Source organism: Notamacropus eugenii, chromosome 3 (genome assembly GCF_028372415.1).
Source record: "Notamacropus eugenii isolate mMacEug1 chromosome 3, mMacEug1.pri_v2, whole genome shotgun sequence".
Classification (NCBI taxonomy): Eukaryota; Metazoa; Chordata; class Mammalia; order Diprotodontia; family Macropodidae; genus Notamacropus; species Notamacropus eugenii.
Genome location: NC_092874.1, coordinates 147,667,133 through 147,688,825, shown reverse-complemented (window position 1 = coordinate 147,688,825; position 21,693 = coordinate 147,667,133). Strand labels below are relative to the sequence as shown.

The following is a 21,693-nucleotide window of genomic DNA, read 5'->3' as shown; positions in this document are numbered from 1 at the left end:
GAGCCGCGGGGCCTGTCGGAAGTTGAAGTACTTCGACCAGGAAATACCGCCCCCGCCCATCCCCCATCCGCTCTCTCCCGCCAAAGGGAGAAGCGGTTTGATCTGTGAAGATGGCTCTTCCTTCTTGTACCTAGGGAATCGCTCCGGCGGCCCCTTCTGCCATGAAGCTGTCTCCTTGCGCTCCCATTTTCCTTATCTTTTTTTCCCTCGTCCCATTCCAAACTGCTCCGAACTTTCTTCGTCCCTGAACCCCGGCAAAAGCCACCTTCATCTCATTTCCGCTGACTGAGCTCGGTCGGGTCGTCGCGCACGCGCCCGTGGTGACTGGGGCGACGCTGACTTCCGCTCCCAGAGTGCACCTCGAGCCGAATCATGGACCACACTGGTAAGGAGGTGGAGGGGGGGGGTCTCGTTTACATGGACCCCTCGGCCGGCCCGAGACCCGCCGTCGCCCGGCTGGCGTAGCGGAACCGGGCTCGTCCTGAGGGGATGGGTTGCAGTGGCGAGGGAGGATCTCTACATACTCCTCTTCCCTCCCTTCCTCCCTCCCGGCCGTGCCCAGCTGGGGCCTGATAGACCTCTCGGCCTACACCCCTTCTTTACATCCCCTCCCCCGCTCCGCGCTGCAGCCTCGGCGCCGTGTCGGTCCAGAGTGGGACCCCGGGGCTGCGTGGGGGGCGCTGGGTTCCCCCCGAGGCCTCCTTCCTTTCCGTCTTCGGCGTTTGGCGGCTTGTGCCGGCCGGGGCTATTTCCCGGCCAGTGTAGGGCTTTGGGGAAGGGAGGGGACCTTGGGGAGCCCAACCCTGGCTTTGTGGGAGTAGAGCCACGGGGCTAGACGTCCCCGTGGCTTCCTCCTCCCTCGCAGCCGCCCAGAGCTTCGTTGTCGTCGGTGCCCGTGCGTGTGGTAGCTAGGCTGAAGGAGCCGGATATGATCTCGAGCTCCCCTTCAGCGCAGTCTTTGTGTAAAGTCCCGACCAGACCCTTCTGTCTTCCCCGAACCTCGGCTTTTGGGCTGTGTGCGGTTGGGAGCTTCCTCATTTTGGACTCTGCGCTAACCAACAACCCCTTCCTCTCTCCAGCCGCGGCCCCTTGGTGAGCCAGGCTTTTTGTTTTCTGGGGCGCTTTGTGAGCAGTGCTAGTAGGGTGTCTGTAGTCCGTGAAGTAAAATACCGTGCACTTACTACGAAGTCGTGTCCGTTTCTCTGGGACCCCCTGGACCCAGCGCGTCCGGACTGCCCGTGGGGTTTTCCGGGCACAGATTCGGGAGTGGTTTGCCGCTTCAGGTGAAATGACTCCCCAGGGTGTGTCCGAGGCCGGATTTGAACTCGGGTCTTCCTTACTCCTGGCCCATCTGTCTACCCACTGAGCCACCTGTCTGCTTCGACTGCTAAAGTACTGATAAAGCTGAAGTCTTGGACTTCGTAACAGAGAAGTGCCCCCCACCCCCACCCCCCAGAGAGTAGCAGAATTTTTGCATTCGACGTTGGAAGTGAGATATTTATTTGGAGGCTTGTGTGTGTTTTAGGTGAACCTAGTATTTTTAAATGGACCCTGAGAAAAGTGAAAGAACAGTCACGGATTGTTTTCTTATCGCAAGTTCTGCGCTCCGTGTAGGGCTATTTCAAAGGAAACTTGGTGCTTGTAGTGCAGTAGAATGTGAGCTCCTTGAGGGCAGGGACCCCGTTCTTAATTTTGTTGTTAGTTTGTTGGTTTCTCCAAATGTGCCTGGTAGGTAGGAAGCATGGAAGAAATGCTTGTTGACTTACTGACTTACAGTGAGAAGTGTACCCTATTTGTATATTGTAAAACCCTAGTTTTAGAAAACATGGGTACATATATCGTCTAGTAAATGTTGTATTTATGAGAACGACTTAAGACACAGAAGGGCAGTTGAGTAAAGAACAGGCTTTACCAGCTGCAGCTGTAACCCCAGTTGTGTAGTGTACAAAGACCTGCTAGTAGAGGCTTTTCAGCTTCATACAAAACTAAAACTATGGGCAGTATTCAGTTCAGGTAGGGAGAGGTAACAGTAATGCATACTATTATTAGAAAAACATAATTTTGACTTTCTAGCAAAGTTAGAGGTGAGGTTTTATGCCAGGAAAGAACCAAACTGAAAAGTCACTGGCCAACAATTCTCTTTACCTGGCTGCTCTTTTGGAAGTTTTTAAATGCCTTCGCTAGGAAAAGTAACAAAAATGAAAAGTGAAAGTGAAATAAGTTGATTTGGTTGAACTTTTAATGAAAGGTGTTCGGTGAAATGGGAGGAAACTTTGGGCCATTAGCGATCTTTTGATGTGTTTGATGCTATTTTTCTCTCTTACCCTTGTTATTCTTGTCACCCTTGTTATTCTTGTCCCCATCTTATATTAAAATCATGGCTTGTTACAAAATAGTTGTTATAAAATAATGCTAAGAAACTGGTAATGAAAAATATTTTGGATTATTTTGTTGCCATTTTACCTCTTGGAATTCTTACCATAAACATTTCCTGATCTTCCCAATTGTTGATACTTCCCTTCTCCTACCCAAAATCACTTTGTATTTACTTATCTATGTATGTTATAAATGCTGTATAATAAAAAGCATTTTAATAAATACCTGTGGATTGGTTATTGATTAATGTTGTACCCCTTGTTCCCTTTCCATAAAGGCAGGGAGTTTTCATTTATGTTTTTGTTTTTGTGTTCATAGTTCCTAGCGTATAGCAGGCATTTAGTAAATGCTTCTTGAAGTGCATTGTTTAAGGTTCAGTTTTGAATCTCCCCCCAACAAACAATCATAGATTCCTGTTGATCAAAAGAATGAATTGTAGGATTGAACATGAGTCTTTAATGATGAGAAACCTAGAAATAGGTCTCGAAGTTCAAGTCCAACTTAATACCTTCAAGCAGGCTTTACCTAAATACATTCTGAACAATTCTAGTTAGATGTCCTAAAAATTTTCAGACAGCACAGTAACTTACTGAAGTGCTTAACAAAAGTAACTGAAAAAAATCATTTTAATTAACTGAAATTTGGCTTAGTTAGTAAAAAGTAACATCTTTTCCTGTAATTGGGAAGTCATGCCTCAGCCTTAAACAGTTTTTTCTGGGGAATAATATTTGTGTTAGGCATTTAGAAATGCATAATCTCTCTTTGCAATCCATGTGTTTTGGAAGTGAGGCATTTTGTTCTTTTTACAGTACTGAGCTTTACAGGTAACTGGGTAAATATGTGATTTACGGGGCTTGGAAAGCATGTTTTGGTCTAAGACTTAGTTGACTTCATAGCAACATTATACTTCTCTTAATGTTTTTTGGGTGAAAAAAAGTACTTCTTAACAGCAGCTCTGAGCTAGGTTTAGGTATAGGTCTAGGAATGCCTTATATATAATTCATTATTTCTTCTTTCACCTTTTTGTACCACAAGAATATGGCTTCTAGTTACTCTACTACTTATGTGTATTTTGAGGGAGAAAGGTATAGGTTTTGTGATATACCTCCTTTTAATAAAATGCCTGCACATGAAAACAATTTCTCTTATTTTGTATTCACATCCTGTTTAAAAATTTTGTTTTCTTCACTTTAATAAATATGCTAGCCACTTGCCATATACATAGACTTGTGCTAGAAAAAAATACTTATTTTATATTTCAAAAGATCCAGAATTTTGTTTGAGAGAGGGGTTCTTTACCATCCATGCAGATAGCAACAGCATAATAGATAGTCTTTATGAGTTGCTATGACCAAAGAATTTCTTCACCGAATGGCTGCATTTATCCAGTAACAAATGTTTACAAACCTTGTGAGGCTGGTCATCAAATGACAACCTATCACAGGGCTTATCTTTGAAGTCTTTCCAACTTGATGTAGGACCTTTCAGTACTTAAAATCCGCTGGGGTAGCGTTAGAACACCTGGTGTCATCTCTGTATCAAGATAAGATATCAGGGGTGGGAATTTAGTGGAAGCTGGAAAAGATACAAAATTTTTTAATTAAGACATGATCTCTCTTGGAACTAACAGATTGGTGAGGAATTGTCATGACAATGTTCAGGCATTTCATATCATGGCAAAAATAATATGGGTTTGTTTTAATTAAACGTGGTTGTGGTGTTTAAAAACAAGACTTCTGATATTAAAGCATGGTGGTATTTGGTAGGTTACTTCATACCTTTGGCAGAATGTTTTAAGAGGGAAAACTGAAAGAAGTCACTTTTATTTTAATATAGACAATGATTTGCAAGGCACTAATAGTTCTGGATCGTTGGGTGGCCTTGATGTTCGAAGACGAATTCCTATAAAGCTAATCTCCAAGCAGACAAACAAAGCCAAACCTGCTCCTCGAACTCCAAGGACTATGAACAGGATGCCTTCTAAGACACAACCTGGTGATGAAGGTAATAAATTTGAAATAGGTGCTTATGTTACTGTCTTTCTGTCTAGGAACACCATGCCTATATACCTATACTGATTTCCACAATGCAGCCCATGCAATTTTAATCTTTTACACTGCCTTTTTTCTTTTATTCATGTAATGTTTTAGCATTCTTTTCATCCCCCTTATTTTAATTTTTTTCTTTTTACTTTGCCTTTTATTGTTTATGTGTGTTGAAGTTAAAAAAATATCCTGAATCTATTTTAAGAATTTTTCTATGTTCTCAACCCTTACCAAATATCTCTGGAGAGTTAGGAGTTTTTAATCTACTTTTCACTCCAAACACTCAAAGACAATGACCTTCCAGACTGAGATGCAGTCTTCCTCTAATTATATGTGGGATCCCCCTGGGAAAGGACTTGATTTGATCAGGCAACTCCCAGATGAGAAAACATGGTTTTTGCATTGATATTATAGTTATACGAAGGAATGGTAGGTGTATAGCCTGAAATGTTTTTTGCTGTTGACAGGCTCAGAAATTATTGTATTTTACCACATAATTGTTGCACCTTGGTTTTTTTAGCACAGAAATTGGTTTATAACCTTTTGTCACAAAATCATCACGTGGTATGATTCTGTTCATCATGCCACTTAAAAGGTAAATGGAGCTGCAGTTTATTCACCAGTGGCATGTGGATATGCATTTCTCTGTCACGCATTTCAAGCATTGAGTGCATATACATTATCAGTAGTTTGTTTAGAGTACTGCAGGACTAATGGTATTGTGACTCAACTCAGTGAAGACCTGTGGACTCTTAAGAGAGTGGGCAGGTAGGCAAAGATGCCATGTATAAGTTACATAATATTACCAGATTTGGCTCTTCCTGCTTTCATCATCATAGAGATTCCTTATCAAGAAAAACTCCCTTGACCAATGCAGACTGGTATCTTCTCTGCAACTTACAGTCTTAGAGAGTGGCCTGGGATACAGAGCGGTTAAATGACTTACTTACCTAGGGACACCTTGCCAGTTTGTGCAAGAGATTGCCTTTGGGATTGGTTCTCTAACCACTACGCCACAATGTCACAGATGAGGTTTTACTTCACATTGTCCCTACATGTGCCGTTTCTATATGAAGTGTGTGTTATAAGTGAAATGAAAGAATTTGGCTAATTGTTTGCTAGGTGCTCTTCGGCAGTGACTTGGTTCAGTTTGAAAAGTTCGCAGGTAATAGTTGCTTTTTCTCCTCAGAAGGATTTGATTATAATGAAGAAGAACGGTATGACTGTAAAGGGGGTGACCTGTTTGGAAATCAGCGAAGGTTTCCTGGACACATTTTTTGGGACTTTCAGGTACAACTACTTATATGTATGTTGGTAGATAGGTACATATTTTTTGTTCCATATCTGTGAGTTATAATCTCTAGAGAACTCAAGTGTGAAAATCACTCCAGTTGATTCCAATGAACGGTTTGTCCCGAATTTATAGTCCTAAGTAACTGAGAGGTTAAGTAACTTGTCCATAGTCAGATAACTAATATTTGTCAAATGCAGGACTTAGCTGGCTAAGTCTTCTGATTCTAAGAGTGACCCTGTATTTCTGCTATGTGTAATGCACTGTACTAGGTACTAAGATAAAAAGAAAATATGGTTTCTGCATATTAATTCTACAAAAAACTCTTAATGGCTATAATGACATTCTTTTAAAGAAATTTTTAAATTAGCATTTGTAAAAAAGACTCTAGCATACTAAGTACTTACTATCAATGGCACTATTTAAGTTTAAGAAGGCAATCTAATAATAATGTCATTTCAACAGATAAACATCTTAGGTGAAAAGGATGATACTCCAGTCCATTTCTGTGATAAATGTGGATTACCTATTAAAATTTATGGTCGCATGGTAAGTATAATTGAATTAAATGGGTTACCTGACACGTATCATCTCTGTCCTATACTAACTATACAGTTTCTGCCCTTCTCTGTGTGAGGAGACATTGTAGAAGTTTTCTTGGGGAGACTTTCTTAACTATTAGGCACATGGTTCTTTCTCCTATCCTTGCAAAGATTCTGCAGGATGTCTTGTCCTTCCTGTGGAGACACATTTTGTTCATGACTTAACCCATTTCAGTCACAAAATTGCCTTTGTTATCAGTTCCCATACCAAAGATTTTATCCCTGGAAAGCCCATCACCATGGGACATGTAGTTTCTACCAAATCAGGGGACACTTGACCCTATGTTAATACCAGTCTTAATTTTGGTGGCTCTTTCTCTGTTTTTACTAAATCTAGTAGAAACTTATTTCTCTTTCTGAACAGAAGCTGCTATTAGGTGCCACACAGATGGAACTTTGAACCATGTAGATAGTGATGCTTTATTCTTTGTAGTTCAGTGCTTTGTTCGCAGACTCACAGAGAGGGAATGATTCTAGAGCTAGGCTTAGATTCCTTGTGTTGCCTTTAAGATTTTTCAATCATCCTAGCCACAGTAATGGTCTATATTGTGATTGATATAAAACATATGTTACTTTTAGCTTCTAATTTCCTATAAGGTAATTCAGGTAAGTGTTTTTCATTATTAGTTAATAATGGTATCATATGCATCTCTATCATTAAAGGTAATTATAACTATGTGACCCCTAGAATCCCTTTGGCCTCTCCTTCTCATTCCCACTTCCTTTTCATTCAGCAAAATGTGACTTTGGAATTTTCTTGAAGTCTCACTCCTACAGTCCACTAGTTTAACTCATCTTCCTTTATTCTTTTTATCACTAATGGTTCCTCTTGTTGTCTGCCTTCCTGCTTCTTCCCCCATCCCCTGACCACTACCTCTCCTCTAGATTAATACATTGACTGGGAAATAGGTAGTTACTTTAGTTCTGTGCTCAGCTACTATGATATATTGAATTCATAGGATAGTGTTTTGACATTTATTTTATTTGTTCCAAGTAAATATACACATGCATATGCCCTTATTTATGGAAGACCAATATTATTCCCATATGGTGTTGCAGAGCAACTAATGTACTTTGTGAAAGGATATAAGATTCCTACTGTTCAAGTCCAGTTTATAATCGAATGGACTGAATTAATGAACCAAAAACTGCTTTGATTTTTCAAGTGGTAAAATTAAAATACATTATTTCCCCCTCCCTAAATTTTTCATCTAAAAAAGATAATTTTAAATTAATATTTTTAAATAGTTCAGTAACTTTAAAAATCTGTTTCTTTTTGTTATATGGTAAAATAGAATAGTGTATAATAAATAGAGAACAAAAAGTCAGAGAACGTGATAGTCTGTAAGTTGCTATGGGACTGTAATTAGTGGTCACTACATTTTGTTGTGAGATAAACAAGAAGAATATGTTGGCAATAGTTGGGACTTTTTTTGAGGGGGAAGCATAAATAGATTTAAAGAAATTACATATTCCTTTATAATATCTCTAGGAAAATGAGCATAGGAAAATGAGTTTCCATGTCTTTAGCATTTGATAAATGTTGATCTTTTCATAGAAAAATTAATAATTAATATAAGATATTAACAATAATGATATTTCTGTTTACAGATCCCATGCAAGCATGTTTTTTGCTATGACTGCGCTATTTTGCATGAGAAAAAGGCAGATAAGATGTGCCCAGGGTAAGAGGATTAAATTCTAAAAAAGCAAAGTTTGTATGCTCTACTGGTTGTGTTCTAGTTGAGATGCATTGTGTATTTGACTTGAGCTGCTTTCAATAAGCCCTCTTACAGAAGTTGCTAATAGTTGGCTAGATTCTGTTAAACTTAAGCTCTCAAATCACTTTCGATGTTGATGGGAGCCTCTATACTACATTTTAAACACTGAGTTGCTTAAGTTCAGGGGTCAGATTGGGAATGAAGATCCTGGTGTATGGATTGATTCCTTGGTTATGATCTCTGGGTAGATGTTAGTGGTTCCAGAACAGATTTGTTAGTACAGATTGTAATGCCTAGAAAAGTCTTCATCTCTTTGCGTGATCTAGTTGAGAGAAGGTCTACTTTCTGAGGAAAAGAGGTTTTTGTTGCCAGCCCACTTAGAGCTGACAGGCACTTCTGTTTTTATTCTTTCAGTTATCTACTCCCTTTGAAGTTAACCTTTTATTGATAATAATATCTGATGGGATTTTGGAGAATGAGAGTACTTAGAATAATAATTTAGTATTGTAGGAGTTCTGTCCATTCTTTTTTCAGAAAATGACATTTATGTCCAACTCTGCTAACAGAGACAAAAAAGATAGGAAATTTACAGAAATTAAAGACAAAAGAACTCAAAAACCTGGAAGCCGTTTGGTCTGTGGCATTTTGTAGTATTATAGCCCAATAAAGGATATTTATAATAATGACTCTAAGTTAAGAAGAGATACTCTATTTAAGAATGTTATGTTTAGTAAGCTTTTTATCCTAAATGATGAAAATAAATAAAAAGTTGCTGGTTTTACTATGCATAATATTTTACAGAGGCTTCTGAGGTTTGTTATTTAAAAATAATAAGAATTTGGAAAACTCTTATTGATATTTCTTTAAGAAAAATATTATAAAAGGGGTGGAATTTTATCTTTGTCTTTTTTTTAAACTCATCACAAGTCCCTGATACATGATTGTTATCAAACCAACGAATTACTCCAGATTTGAGAATTTTAGTTTCTTAGGCCACAAGTGCTAAATCCTGTAGTCTGTCATTGCTAACATGTTTATGAATAGGGATATAGAATATAAGATTCTTTTAGAAAACTAAGAATTTAGGAATTTCCTTTTGTAAGATTTTAATGATATTTAAAGAAATATGGGTGAGGATATATACTTTAGTTGTAATATATTGTAAGTTCAACCTGGAGTTAACAAAGCCTGCTGGGAAATAAAAGCCAATAGGAAGATAGAATTTAAGTGATAAACGCTGTAATTTTCAGATGTGAAATTGTGCTGCATTTTACATAAAACTGTGTTAACATTTAGAGGCAGGATTTTATTTGCTGTGTAAAATGCACTGTTTGGGGAATTGTTTTTATCAGTTAACCAATGTATTTTCTTCTAATTTAGCTGTAATGATCCTGTGCAGCGAATTGAACAGTGTATGCGAGGTTCTCTCTTCATGTGTAGCATTGTTCAAGGGTGCAAAAGAACGTACTTGTCTCAAAGAGACTTACAGGCTCACATCAACCACCGTCATATGAGAGCTGCAAAACCTGTCACTCGTCCTCCAATTGAAAATGTTCATCCTCCTATTGCCCCCCCACCGGCTGAAATTCCTGATCGTTTTATAATGCCTCCAGATAAGCACCACATGAGCCATATTCCACCAAAGCAGCACATCATGATGCCACCACCTCCTTTGCAGCATGTGCCACATGAGCATTATAATCAACCACATGAGGATATTCGAGCTCCTCCTGCGGAGTTGACAATGGCTCCACCTCCACCTCGTTCAGTCAGTCAGGAAACCTTTCGAATTTCAACGAGAAAACACAGCAATTTAATAACTGTCCCTATTCAGGATGATTCAAATTCAGGTGCCAGAGAACCACCACCTCCAGCCCCAGCACCTGCTCACCATCATCCTGAATATCAGGGTCAACCAGTGGTTTCTCACCCTCATCATATTATGCCTCCACAGCAACATTATGCACCACCACCTCCTCCTCCACCACCAATAAATCATCCAATGCAGCATCCTCCCCAGGCAGCAGGTACTCCTCATATGGTTTATAGCCAAGCTCCTCCTCCACCAATGACCTCTGCTCCACCACCAATTACCCCACCCCCTGGACACATCATTGCCCAGATGCCACCATATATGAATCATCCTCCACCAGGACCTCCTCCTCCTCAACATGGTGGTCCCCCTGTAAATGCCCCCCCTCCTCACCACTATAATCCTAACTCTTTGCCACAGTTCACCGAAGATCAAGGAACTCTAAGCCCTCCATTCACACAGCCAGGGGGAATGAGTCCTGGTATATGGCCTGCACCAAGAGGGCCACCTCCGCCTCCAAGAATGCAGGGTCCACCCTCTCAAGCCCCACTTCCTGGACCACATCACCCTGATCAGACAAGATATAGACCATATTATCAATGATAGTAGTGTTTTGAACTGAAGATACAGTGAGGGTTAGGGGAGGGGACTTTATGTATTTTGAGAGAGGAAAAACACCTCTTACAGAGGTGGCTGTAAAACACTCTTAGGGTCTTGTATCTTAAAATGTTTTTAAGCCTTGACCTTAGGACTGACTTCAAGTATACTGTAGTGCAGATAAGTGGCTCAGTAGAGCACAACTATATTTTAACAACTTTGTGCCCCTAGTGTGGTAAATTGCCCCAGAGTTGATCATTTTGTAATATTATTTCCTGGAAAAAAAAATCAAACATTGTACCACTTTCAGAAGTATTGCTTTTGTTAAATCCGATGTTTAGTTTTTCTTGTGATACATTTTGTTAACCTGTGTAAAATAATTAAATTTCAATATGGTTGTAAAGATGCTATTTTTTATGTGAACTTGAGTGGAGTTGCATACTGTTTCTTAAAACCATATGTTTTGCCACTAATATTTTCCCAAAGGTTAAAATAAAATGCTACAAGTATACACATTTTCTAGAGTTTACTATAAGGCAGACAGGTAATGGTAAAGTACAATTCTTCCACATTCAAGGCACTGCACTGAAAGTCTTAGGCACGTATGTTTTGCACTTCACTTAAATGCCTTTGATTTTTAGGCAACCTCAGGAGCACCAAACATTGCAGTACTAAAATAACATCAGTTCATGTTAATGATGTTAAAATCCTTTACTTGTTCAGAAAGTCAGGGCTAAAGTAAGATTTTGTTGGCTCCAGTCTGGCGATGCCATTGCTCTTGCTTGTTTTTAATGGTTGGACTCACAGAGTGTGCCACATTCATTAGTCTGATCTGAGGTTATTTTGTAGAAATGGTTTAAATGATAGTATTCAGTTGAAATATGTATGTCCTACTCTGGTTATTTGTCCTAAGAAAAAGATTTAGAAGAGTATAGACTACCAAAAATCCCCTTTTCCTAAGTAGAGATTAGTTTTGGGTTTGAGTGGTTTCTTGTTTATAGAGTTTCAAATTAGAGTTTAAATACCGTTTAAGGCATTTAAATAATATATCCATGAAGGAAATTATTCTGGAAATATAAACAAATATACTCAGGCTTGTTTTATGTACTTTATGATAGGGCTTCCCCCTCTAATTTGAACTGTAAAAGTACTAATTGATGACCAAGTCCTGATGGTAAAACAATCTAACTTTAATTTTTAAACAATTCAGCATGGAGTTAGTGAACTGTATTAAATTGCTTCATTCCCACATGTGGAAAGAGAAGGTGATAATAAAGTTAGATGAATGTCCATAACTTTATAATGTGCCTTTTTAGAGTCAGTTTTTGCATTACAGGGTCTTGTTCACAATCCAACTTAGATGATTAATTACTAGTTTAAACCTAACAAGTATGTATGAGTTAACATTCCTTAGGGTATAGTTGAATGTCATATAAGTAAACCATGTGAAGATTTTTTTCCCTTTACAGTGCTGTATAGTACAAACAAAATTTATGGTATGCACAGATCATTCAGTAGATAGTCTGTAGTATATACATTTAGCGCATACATCTTAGGAGTCTTATCAATTTGTTGGTTTTATACTTTATGGCAGAGTATGACCATCTCTAATGGGATTGCTTGGCCAGATAGTTGAAGAGGTGAAAAGCTTTTCTCACCTTGATAATTGGATATAAAGGCATCTCCAGCTTAGAGCTGAAGTTAGAGGTAAAGCAAATGACCTTTATTTCATCTGCCTGAAATAGCTAGTGCAAAAATTGAATCAGGTACAACTTAACCGAGAGAATGTAGTTTCGTATTAGCAGTCAGACTCCAATGTTAATGTAATATTTCTAGTAGGAAAATGAGAAATTCTTGTTATTAGAAGTGTGAGGGTTGGTGATGAATGCTTCTGTCCTGTTTCGGTAGACTGTTGGACTTGCCTGAGCAAAATCCCCCTTTCATCCCTTCGAAGTCACCCTTTCCTTACCCCACCCTTTTCTGATTAAGGGCTGTTAAAATGATAAGAACTATTATTGCATCATTTCACAAAAAAAAAAATAGTTGAATTCACTTTTAAGGCTTGTCAGTTTTCATGAAGATTTTTCTAATGTGAAATTTCCTAGAATTGAGTTTGAAACTATATTCAGTCTGAAACCACTTAGCCTACATATTGGAGACAAATTTAGTATCATGATAAATCCCACATATTGTAGAAGTAGCCTTTTTTTTTTTTTCCAGTGATAGCTTATTTGCAGTTAAATTTGGGAAATGTGTATATTTCTAATACAGGGAGCCATATCAACCGAATATGTTGTTGCAGACAATTTTTAAATGATATTGGGCTTGAAGACAACTGGATATTGTTTATTGGGTGGGTGGGTGAAAGTGTAACACAAAACCTTAGTGCTTCTTTTTAAAAGATAAAACATGTGAAACCCAGCTTTATTTCAGGGAAGCCTTTACAACTATGATGGACGTAAGTCTAAATGAAATGTATGTATGTTTCATTATATTGCTCTTAAGACTACTGAGGTGGCAGTTTAATTCTTAAAAACAATAAAATGGAAGCATAAATACTTATTTTGCCTAGATGCATTTTTACCAAATATTGATATGCTTGGGACAATTCAGAATTTTCTTATTTACAGTGAACTTAACTTTCTGAGGCCAAATTTAATATTTCTTTGAATCTAAACGTTATTACCAATAACTTGTGTTGATGTATATATTCAAGACAGTTTTTTGGGGGAGAAATTAAATCTGTTCAGCATAAGATACCTGTTATTTTTAAAACCTGTTTTGTCATTAAAGTAGCACGCAAATCTTGCACAAAATCATTAAATAATACATGATTGCATTTCCATGGTATTCATATGGAGAAAATAAGTGTTTGAAATTTTTTCCCTCCAAAACCCACAGATTAAGTTACTGTTAGTGTGTTGTATTTAGAACTGAAAAGTTTTGCTGTTATTTATGGGGTGATGAAAGTGTGTGTGTGTGTGTGTGTGTATGTATGTGTGTGTGAATGTTTCTGAGTTCTTCAGGGTTTTTTTGTATGCTTAAAATCTCGTCTTTAAACATTCCTGTGGTATCCCAAAGCGCTGCTAGATGGCGCAGTGGATAGAACTCTGGGCTTCGAATCAGGAATCTTGCTGAGTTCAAATGTGGCCTCCACATTTACTAGCTGAGTAACTCTAGGCAAGTCATTTAACCCTGTTTGCCTTTTTTCTTCTGTAAAATTAGCTGAATAAGGAAATGGCAAGTCTCTCAAGTATCTTTATCAAGAAAACCCCAAATAGGGTCACAGAATTGGACACCACTGAACAACAAGGGGAATCTCAATGTGTTGATTTAACTAAGATCTTGGATTGATTTTTTTGATGATCCCACTTCTAGATTGAATTGCATGTAAGGAAAAAAATGGAGCAATCAAGTTCAGAGGCTTCCTCTATTCAGTTTATCAAAATAGCAGATTGCTTTTTATTTCTCTATACCAGATGTGCTAACGTAGTATTCTTTTTTGGTCATGCTGTTGTATGTGTGAACAAATTTTTTTAAGTCAACATGCTTAAAGTGGATATGTTCACAATAATATACAGTTCAACAAGTGATTGATGTATAAGTGGACTAAAAATGAAAAGTTATTTTACTATTCTCTCAGAACCAAGTATGTAGATTTTTCAAGTCTTCTTATGGTTTTGTCACTTGAATTTTCTAACACCAAGATGGGAAGATGTTCTGTTTTATTTCCTAAAGTAATACTTTAAATTGTTTTAATTCTTTTTCACCTCTATTACTGTTTTAAACCTTTAGATATTAAAATATCGTGGATAAGAAGGGAATTTTGAATAGCCTCCACAGTCAAGCTGCATTGGATTAAAATCCACTCTATACATAAAGATACATAGCATTGGTTCTATAACTTTACTTTTTTAAAAATTCAATTTTATTTCACTCAGTGTTACAGATTCTCTCCCTACCTTACCCTTCTCCCACAGTTGAGAAGGCAAGAAATACAAAACCCATTACAAATAATGGAGTCATGCAAAGCAAAGGTTTGTATTAGCCATGTTTCAAAACGGCGAGAAAAGGGGGGAAAGTTTTGTTTCGGTCTGTACTCTGAGTCCATCAGGTCTCTGACGAAAAATGCAGTCCACCTCCATATGGAGAATTGATGGGCCTTATAACTTTCCTCAATAGTTTATTCAAAACTTTAAAGATTTTCTTTTATACTTAAGTATCTTCTCTGTCTGCCCCGTTTACTCATCTTTTTTCCAGGTTGAATAATCCGTTTGCTTAACATCCTAGTTATTAGTTTCAACGTCTTGAGTGATGTTTGTGGTAGCCTTTTGATCTCCAGGTTCTTTAGTTATAAAGCTGAGATTAGCAAATAGTGTTCAGTCTCAGTCTCATTCTTTCTGTGTTGCTATTCTTGTGTCCTGTATCAGGGTTGCTTTTTTAAACTGTTAAAATGTTATTACCTGAATTAACACATGCATGATAAATGCTAAAATAAGATGAAAAGTCTTAGTAATTACTGACTTTCCAGAAAGTAGCTGGTTGTAATAAGGTATAGTAGTCAACCTGCCTCCAATTACTGTCTTTGTCTTGTAAAGTTGTTATTTCTCAAGTTCTCTTGACTCCCCGCCATAATCAGCATTGCTTGGTGGGTAGAGCCAAATTTGGGATAAGAAGAGCTGGATTCAAATTCTGCCTTAGAGACTAGCTGTGGCATCTCAGACAAGTCACTTAACCTCTCTAGACCTTGATGAATTCTGAGGTTCCTCACAGCTCTCAATCTGATCCTGTGCCAGTAAAGATGAAGATAATATTAATAGGTAACATTTATGTAGCACTTTAAACTTTGAAAAACATTTTACAGATATCTTAGTCCTCACAATAATTCTGGGAAGTAGGTTACCACTATTTTAGAAATGAGGAAATGGAGGCAGAAATTAAATGACTTACCCAAGGTCAAACAGTCTCAGACTGGATCTGAACTTGAGTCACCAGGTCCAGTGTTCTACCCACTGAACCATTAAGGCAAAGAAAAGAGGATCAGTCCAGATTTGAAGTCCTGGTATCACCACTAATTTGCTAAGAATTTTGGGCAAATCCCACTCTGGGTTTGTTTTCTTATCTATAAAATGAAGAGACTGGTTTAGTTTACCTCCAGGTTTCTAGTTTATCATCCTCTGAGTGTGAGTATTTAAACTTTTTCTTTCCTTCAAATTTGTTTCCCCCTGCATTCCTTCTCATAGCATCTCTGATTTTCTCCTGTGTTCAGGGATTTTTTAAAAACTGCATCATTAAATTCCAGTTGTTTCTTTTTTGAGACAAATGAATACAATAGCCTATGAGCTCTATGAAATTTCTGTGTCATCTGCATTTGGTTGTCTCCCCCAATATTAGCCAGTTTTCTGCATGTGAAGGGGTATTTAACTGGCTTACCTTTCTATGGTGCTTTAAAGTTTATGAGATGATTTTCTTATGACAATATGGTGTATTGAATGTGTTATCTCTGTTCTATCTCCGATAGGGAAATGGGGGCAGGTGAAGTGATTGTTAGGGTCATACTGCAAGTCAGTATGAGGTCCAACCCAGGTTATTTGACTCCAAACCTAGTAGTTTTTCCCACTAAGTTATACTGCCTTTTAATAAATATTTTGTAAATTGGATGGAGAACAGTCCCTGTTCTGAATTTCATAGTACCAAAAGCAGCAACTGATGACCAACTGACAGATAAGCACACAGCTCAGCCTTCACAGTCATTATCAGAGAAGGCAACTCCTGTGCAGATGGGGCCAGCTATCTCCACTAACTGTGCTGTGCAACGCGCCACCCCCCGACCGAGGCAAGCAGAAATAGGAAGCAGCATGTACCCCAAAAATCAAATCATCGCTACCACCTTGGCGGTCATCTCTCCTCAGACCTTGATGGAGACAGCCCAGGACTCTGAACCCAAGAGCCTTGGGAATACAACTGCTTTAGAATTATCAACTGCTTTGCCACTGCACCCTAGGGAACATGGGACCTTGCCAGTTGTCTTGCATTGAAAACCTTGCATGTGTGAACTCCTTGAGAGCAGGTCCTGTCTCACTTTTCTCTTTGTATATCTCTAGTGTTTAATACAGTGCTTTATACATAAGCACTTAATAAATGTTTTTCATTCATTCATTCATTCCTAGTCCTTTTTAGGGAACAGGAAAAATGATAATCATTAGGGGTGAACCTAGGAACTCCCGTTATCTGATCAAATGGATTGGAAAGTGACAGGAACTGAAATTCATGTTTCATATAATTTTGGTTGGCAAAGTTGAGTGCTGATGCCTTGTAACTGCACTGATTATTTGATTTTCTCAGAGACGGAAGCTTCCAGAGTAACTTGATGACAACTTTCTTGCTTTTTCCTCCATTTTTCTTTTTGCTATATGACAAAGTCTGCCTCTCCAATCCAAAAATACATGTTAATTTATTCTCTTTGAAATATCTCTTTAAAGAATTCTGATCATTTATTATTTTTGATTTCTGATTAACATCACTAATGTGAATTACCCATTTTCTTTTTATATTTCTCTAAATTGAAATTTTAAGTTTTTTAGCCCTGTTTAATAATTGAATTAATTAAAAATTGGGGACAAGAATTAGGAATGTGCACCTAAATGATTGAGAATTTATACTTGTATTGAAAAAATGCCTTTGTGATTTTACTGCTGCTGTATAGAGAGGACCAAATCAGCTTAAATAGTCGAAAAAACACTGGATTTAGAATATAAGGACTTCATTTTGAGTTCTGATTCCACCACTTACTGCCTTTGTGACTGGGTAAGTTATTTCACTTGTCTTGCTTTGTATTTGCTTATCTGTAAAATGAGGGGTTTGGACTAGCTGACCTTGGGTCACCCAGGTAATTAACTGCTTCTGGTCAGGTTAGCCTTGTATATAAAGATAGAGTGTGCCTAAATCTCGGTGGAAGGATGAACTCCAGCGTTGATGGCTGAATGTCTTCTAGGAATCTAGGCATCTTCCAGAAGCAGCTTCATTCTTCATTCATTCATTCATTATTTTTTTTTTAAATCACAATGGGACAGTTAAAGAAACTTTACAGATAGGTCACAAAAGTTTTCTTTCTTCTCCTTCAAGAATTTAAAAAGAAATTTATCGTGACAAAGCAAACTTCTGTGCTGCTAAAAGGATTTTTAGAAGTGAAGCTATATTTTAAGGTTTAGGGTTATAAATTACGGGATTCAAAGCAGTTGTGTAAATGCGCTATTATAAAGGTGTATAAATTACAGGGTCCAAAGCAGTTGTGTCAATACATTGTAAAAACACTTACACACAAAGACAGTGACTTGGATTAGAATCCATCAGCACAATATAAATACAAATGTATGTACATAATTATTTCCTTTTTTGTCAGATCTATAAAATAAAAAATTTAAGAGTATATCATTTTATAGTAGACGTGAAAAATGTACTGTTAGAGCAATCTTGTTCCAAAGTTGAAACAATTCCATGTAGTAAAAATATTCTTCATATGATATATATGAACTTATTGATGATTGTCTGGATGTAAAGTTGTTCTGTACTGGACAGTCTAATAGAGAGCTCCCCGAATTTTATTTTGATTATAATTTTGTTTCCATAGGTGCCTGAAAGAAAGAAAGGCATATTTTAATAATATAAGCCATATTGAATTTGAACCATTTTCATGATTCAACACTGTACTTATATTTAGAGTAGGGCAAGGCATCCTGATTTAACCAGGATCATTAATAAATGTCCACAACATTTTGTATTTTTCTTAAATGTCAATGCCAAACTATGTTCCTCTGTTGTTAGTTAGATGAGCCTTAATTAACTGTATCTGCACCTGGGGCAATCTAGGTTGAGGGGAAGTGCACTGATTGGAAAAGGGGCATTTATGCTGGAGGGGGTGGTCCATCCACAGACAGTGTAGCCCTTGCCTCTCATGAGGTTGATGAGGAAGGTGGTTTTTATGGCAATAGCTCTGAGTATAATAATGCCATATACCCCTGGAGGACTTCTGATGTTCCCTGTGAATGGGAAGGAAGTATGCCCCTTCCTTGGTACTCGTGGGTGAAACAGTGGTCATGTTCGGGCAGTGTTGGTTGGATCTGCCTTATGTATGTATCTATATTATATTTTCAGTTTTTCAAAGGATTAGTAATCAATGAAATACATAATAATAATTTTTCTCCCCTTTGCCCTTTGCTTCTGAAGGGTATTACATAAAACTCTTAGTAGTTTGTCAACCAGAAGTGGTTGAAGTTTTCATCTATCCTCATCATATCCCGCTGAGAAAGAGTGGGTGGGGCTAGTATTATGATTCCCATTTCAAAGATGGGGAAGTTGCTTTAAATGGTTGGTAGCATGGCTGGCGATTATACCCCAGTGTTTCTGACACCTGGTCAGTGTTCACTCTTCTGGAACCCTGAAACCTAGTAGAGAGGAAATTTTAGATAAACCTCATAGCTGTGTTAATTTAGGGACAGTTCAGAAGCCAACCACCATGAGGAGCAATTTCAAGTTCTTTCTTAATATTTGCAGTTTCATAGCACCTATTTCCTAAACCTTCTGTCTCTTTTAAAAAACAATTTTAAAATTTTATAGCCATGGGTTTTTTAAATTATCATTTCAGAATATGTTTCTGCTTCTCCTGCCCAGTGAACCATGCCTTAGGGCAAAGTGTAAGAAGAGGAGGGGAAAAAATAGTTCAGCAAAACTAACCCACACATCAAATGAATCTGATGGTATATGCAATGTTCCACACTCGCACATAGTCCTGCACCTCCTCTTCAAAGAAGGGAGGGAAAAATGGGCGAGGATCAGCCTTTCTAACCTCACAGTGTTCATTTTTGCCTAAACCACTTAATAATCTTAAGCCTCTCAACTCCAGGAATTATCTAAAATTACATTTCATGTTTGAACCCTTCAATAGAGTAGGTGATCTGGGTTTGAGTCTAAGCTCTATCCTTAATCCGACCTCTAGTTCTTCAGTTTCCTTATCTTTAGAATGGAGATAGTAATACCTACCTTAACTCTTAGGAATGTTGTGAGGCTACAGGGAGATAATAGTTGGCAAGCACTTTGAAAAATGACATATAAATGATACAGATTATTACTAGAAATTCAGTGGTATTATTTTCAATACACTTCAGAGTGATTTGGGTTTAGTGTTCCCAAGTTCCCTGGAGATTGTATATCAAAAATGAATGACATTTATACACATTATTTTATCCTCACAACAACTGTATGAGTTAGGATATATTATTATCCTCATTTAATAGATGAAGGAACTGAGGTACAGAAGGATTAAATGATTTGCCTAAGGTAAAACAGTGAGAAAATAGTGAGGGAGGGTTTGAATTCAGGGCTTCCTGATTCTAAGTCCAGTGCCCTATCCACTATGCAACATTGTCTCTCCAACTTTCAAAAAGCAAGCGTAGAAGACTTGTAGAAAATCCAAAGGACTTTTCCGTTGTTTGGTTCCTTAGTACATTTCTGCCCCTGACTTTCTGAAGTTTGTTAGTAAAGGGCAAATGATCCTTCCTGAAGCTACTTCATGTGGGTATTATCTAGCAGGTGAGCCTTACCTGGGGGTCCCTATTGCGTAGTCCTCCATTTGTGTTTATAGTAAAATCAGCTTTCATTTCTTTCTCCTGAGATAAAAAGAAGTTCTAGGTTAAAAGGCAAGCACAAACTTCTCTTTATTTTAAAATACACAATTTTCAAAATGGTCATTTCAAAAGAGACTACTGTAACCTCTTAAATGAACTCAATATCAGTATTCGCTGCTAATGTTAAAAGTTGCTAGGACTTATTATCTACCTGATTCTGGTTGTACTTTGAAATAATGTAGTTCTTTTTCGTCCAAATGTGCAAAATAGCGTCATGAATTGTCAGGAAAAATATTGAGCTCTGGACTTCCTGGTCAAAAAAGCCACACCGTTCAAGTTTTTCTAGTAAATCATCTGAATGGAAACAAAATGAAAATGTGTAAGGAAAACAAGAGTTTAAACACAAAATCCTTTTATTAAGACGTCTTTAGACACAGACGCCATTTGCAAATGTTTCATTTGTCATCGATGTGAGCAGAAGCTGTGATGCCTTGCTAAGCAATGGCATTAATGATAACTCATATTTTTCTAAGATTTTATGGTTTACAAAGTGCTTTTCTCACATCCCCCCTGTGAGGTAGGCAGTCTGTATTATTATTACCGTTTTACAAATTAGGAGAATAGCCTTTTACACTATCCACAGTATCATCGCTGATAAGTGTCAGAGCAGATTCCAGACTCCTCTACAGTTTCTGTCCCAAAGTCCATACATAATGCTTTCCCATTTCACCATACAGTGAGCTAGGATAATGCCTACTATTACAATAGCTTCTTCTACTAGAGGACACGTGAACACATTTGTTAAATCCTCTCATTCATACGACAGTAAGGTTAGGATGGCACGACACTAGTTTCTGTTGGTGACTGAAATAAGGCTTCTTCTGTATAGATGACCTTGCCTGTTGAATGGTTTCAATGCAGAATTTTGCTTTTGGCTTGTATTTTTGGTTTAGTTGAAAGCAAAACACAGTCTACCTGTCTGACAGTACATGAGGATTCTTTGCTGTCTCACTTCTTTTGTCAGTTACAGCTACAACAATTTCAGTTGCTCACCTTGTAGGCCTATTTCTTCAAATTATATTAGGAGCCAGATCCATTGTTTGGCACATGACTCCCTTGTCTTTGGAGGGCTTTGTTTTTGTAAACATGGTAGTTGCATGCCCTGATCAATTAGTGCAAGTGTTAAGGGGTTACTAATTACAATGAAAACTTAGCATTGTGGTGATGTTGCATTCCCCTTAAGACTTCCATCAGAGTGCTAAGGGCAAAGAGAGTGTTTGTTTTGCATGCTAGCCTATTCTAAATTAGGACTCAAACTAGAAAATTGTACCTTAGGGATTCACTAAATGCAATTAAGGTATTCACTGATTTATTTAACAAGCATTTAGTAAGCATCTATTGCTTGTTGAGCACCATGCTAGGCTGGAGAAATAGAAAAGTTAAAGAAGATTTAGTTTTCTTTCTTCAAGAATTTGCAGTTGAGTAGTAAGTGTGATACCAAGATGAAACGAGAACCCAGCACACTCTGGGGTAAGTATGAGTTTAACCCTTCCAAAGAAGGGATACATTCTGCCTCTTGGGAAGAGGAAGTGCCAGTGATAATGCTCACCCCAAAGAACCAGGTC

At 37.8% G+C, this 21,693-nt stretch overlaps 2 protein-coding genes across 3 annotated transcripts in view; one reads left to right on the top strand and one right to left on the bottom strand.

Annotated features, from left to right (window-relative positions):
• Window positions 1-296: 296 nt before the first annotated feature.
• CBLL1 (Cbl proto-oncogene like 1) lies at window positions 297-13,007 on the top strand. 2 transcript variants are annotated; one of them, XM_072653054.1, is made up of 6 exons: window positions 297-385; window positions 4,213-4,380; window positions 5,614-5,711; window positions 6,178-6,261; window positions 7,926-7,999; window positions 9,416-13,007. In XM_072653054.1, the coding sequence occupies exons 1-6, from the start codon at window positions 373-375 to the stop codon at window positions 10,449-10,451; spliced, it is 1,473 nt and encodes a 490-aa protein (XP_072509155.1). In that variant the 5' UTR covers window positions 297-372; the 3' UTR covers window positions 10,452-13,007. The 2 variants fall into 2 exon arrangements, with proteins under 2 accessions (XP_072509155.1, XP_072509154.1); XM_072653053.1 differs by having other exon boundaries at window positions 5,611-5,711.
• A 4,614-nt stretch (window positions 13,008-17,621) lies between these two features.
• Window positions 17,622-21,693, bottom strand: part of SLC26A3 (solute carrier family 26 member 3) — a 30,951-nt gene continuing 26,879 nt past the window's right edge. The window contains exons 18-20 of the mRNA XM_072653052.1: window positions 20,280-20,422; window positions 20,045-20,110; window positions 17,622-18,079 (exon numbers count right to left, since the gene is read on the bottom strand). Of these exons, the coding sequence (XP_072509153.1) occupies window positions 18,056-18,079; window positions 20,045-20,110; window positions 20,280-20,422 (233 nt within the window). The 3' untranslated portion in view covers window positions 17,622-18,055. The remainder of the gene's footprint in view (window positions 18,080-20,044; window positions 20,111-20,279; window positions 20,423-21,693) is intronic.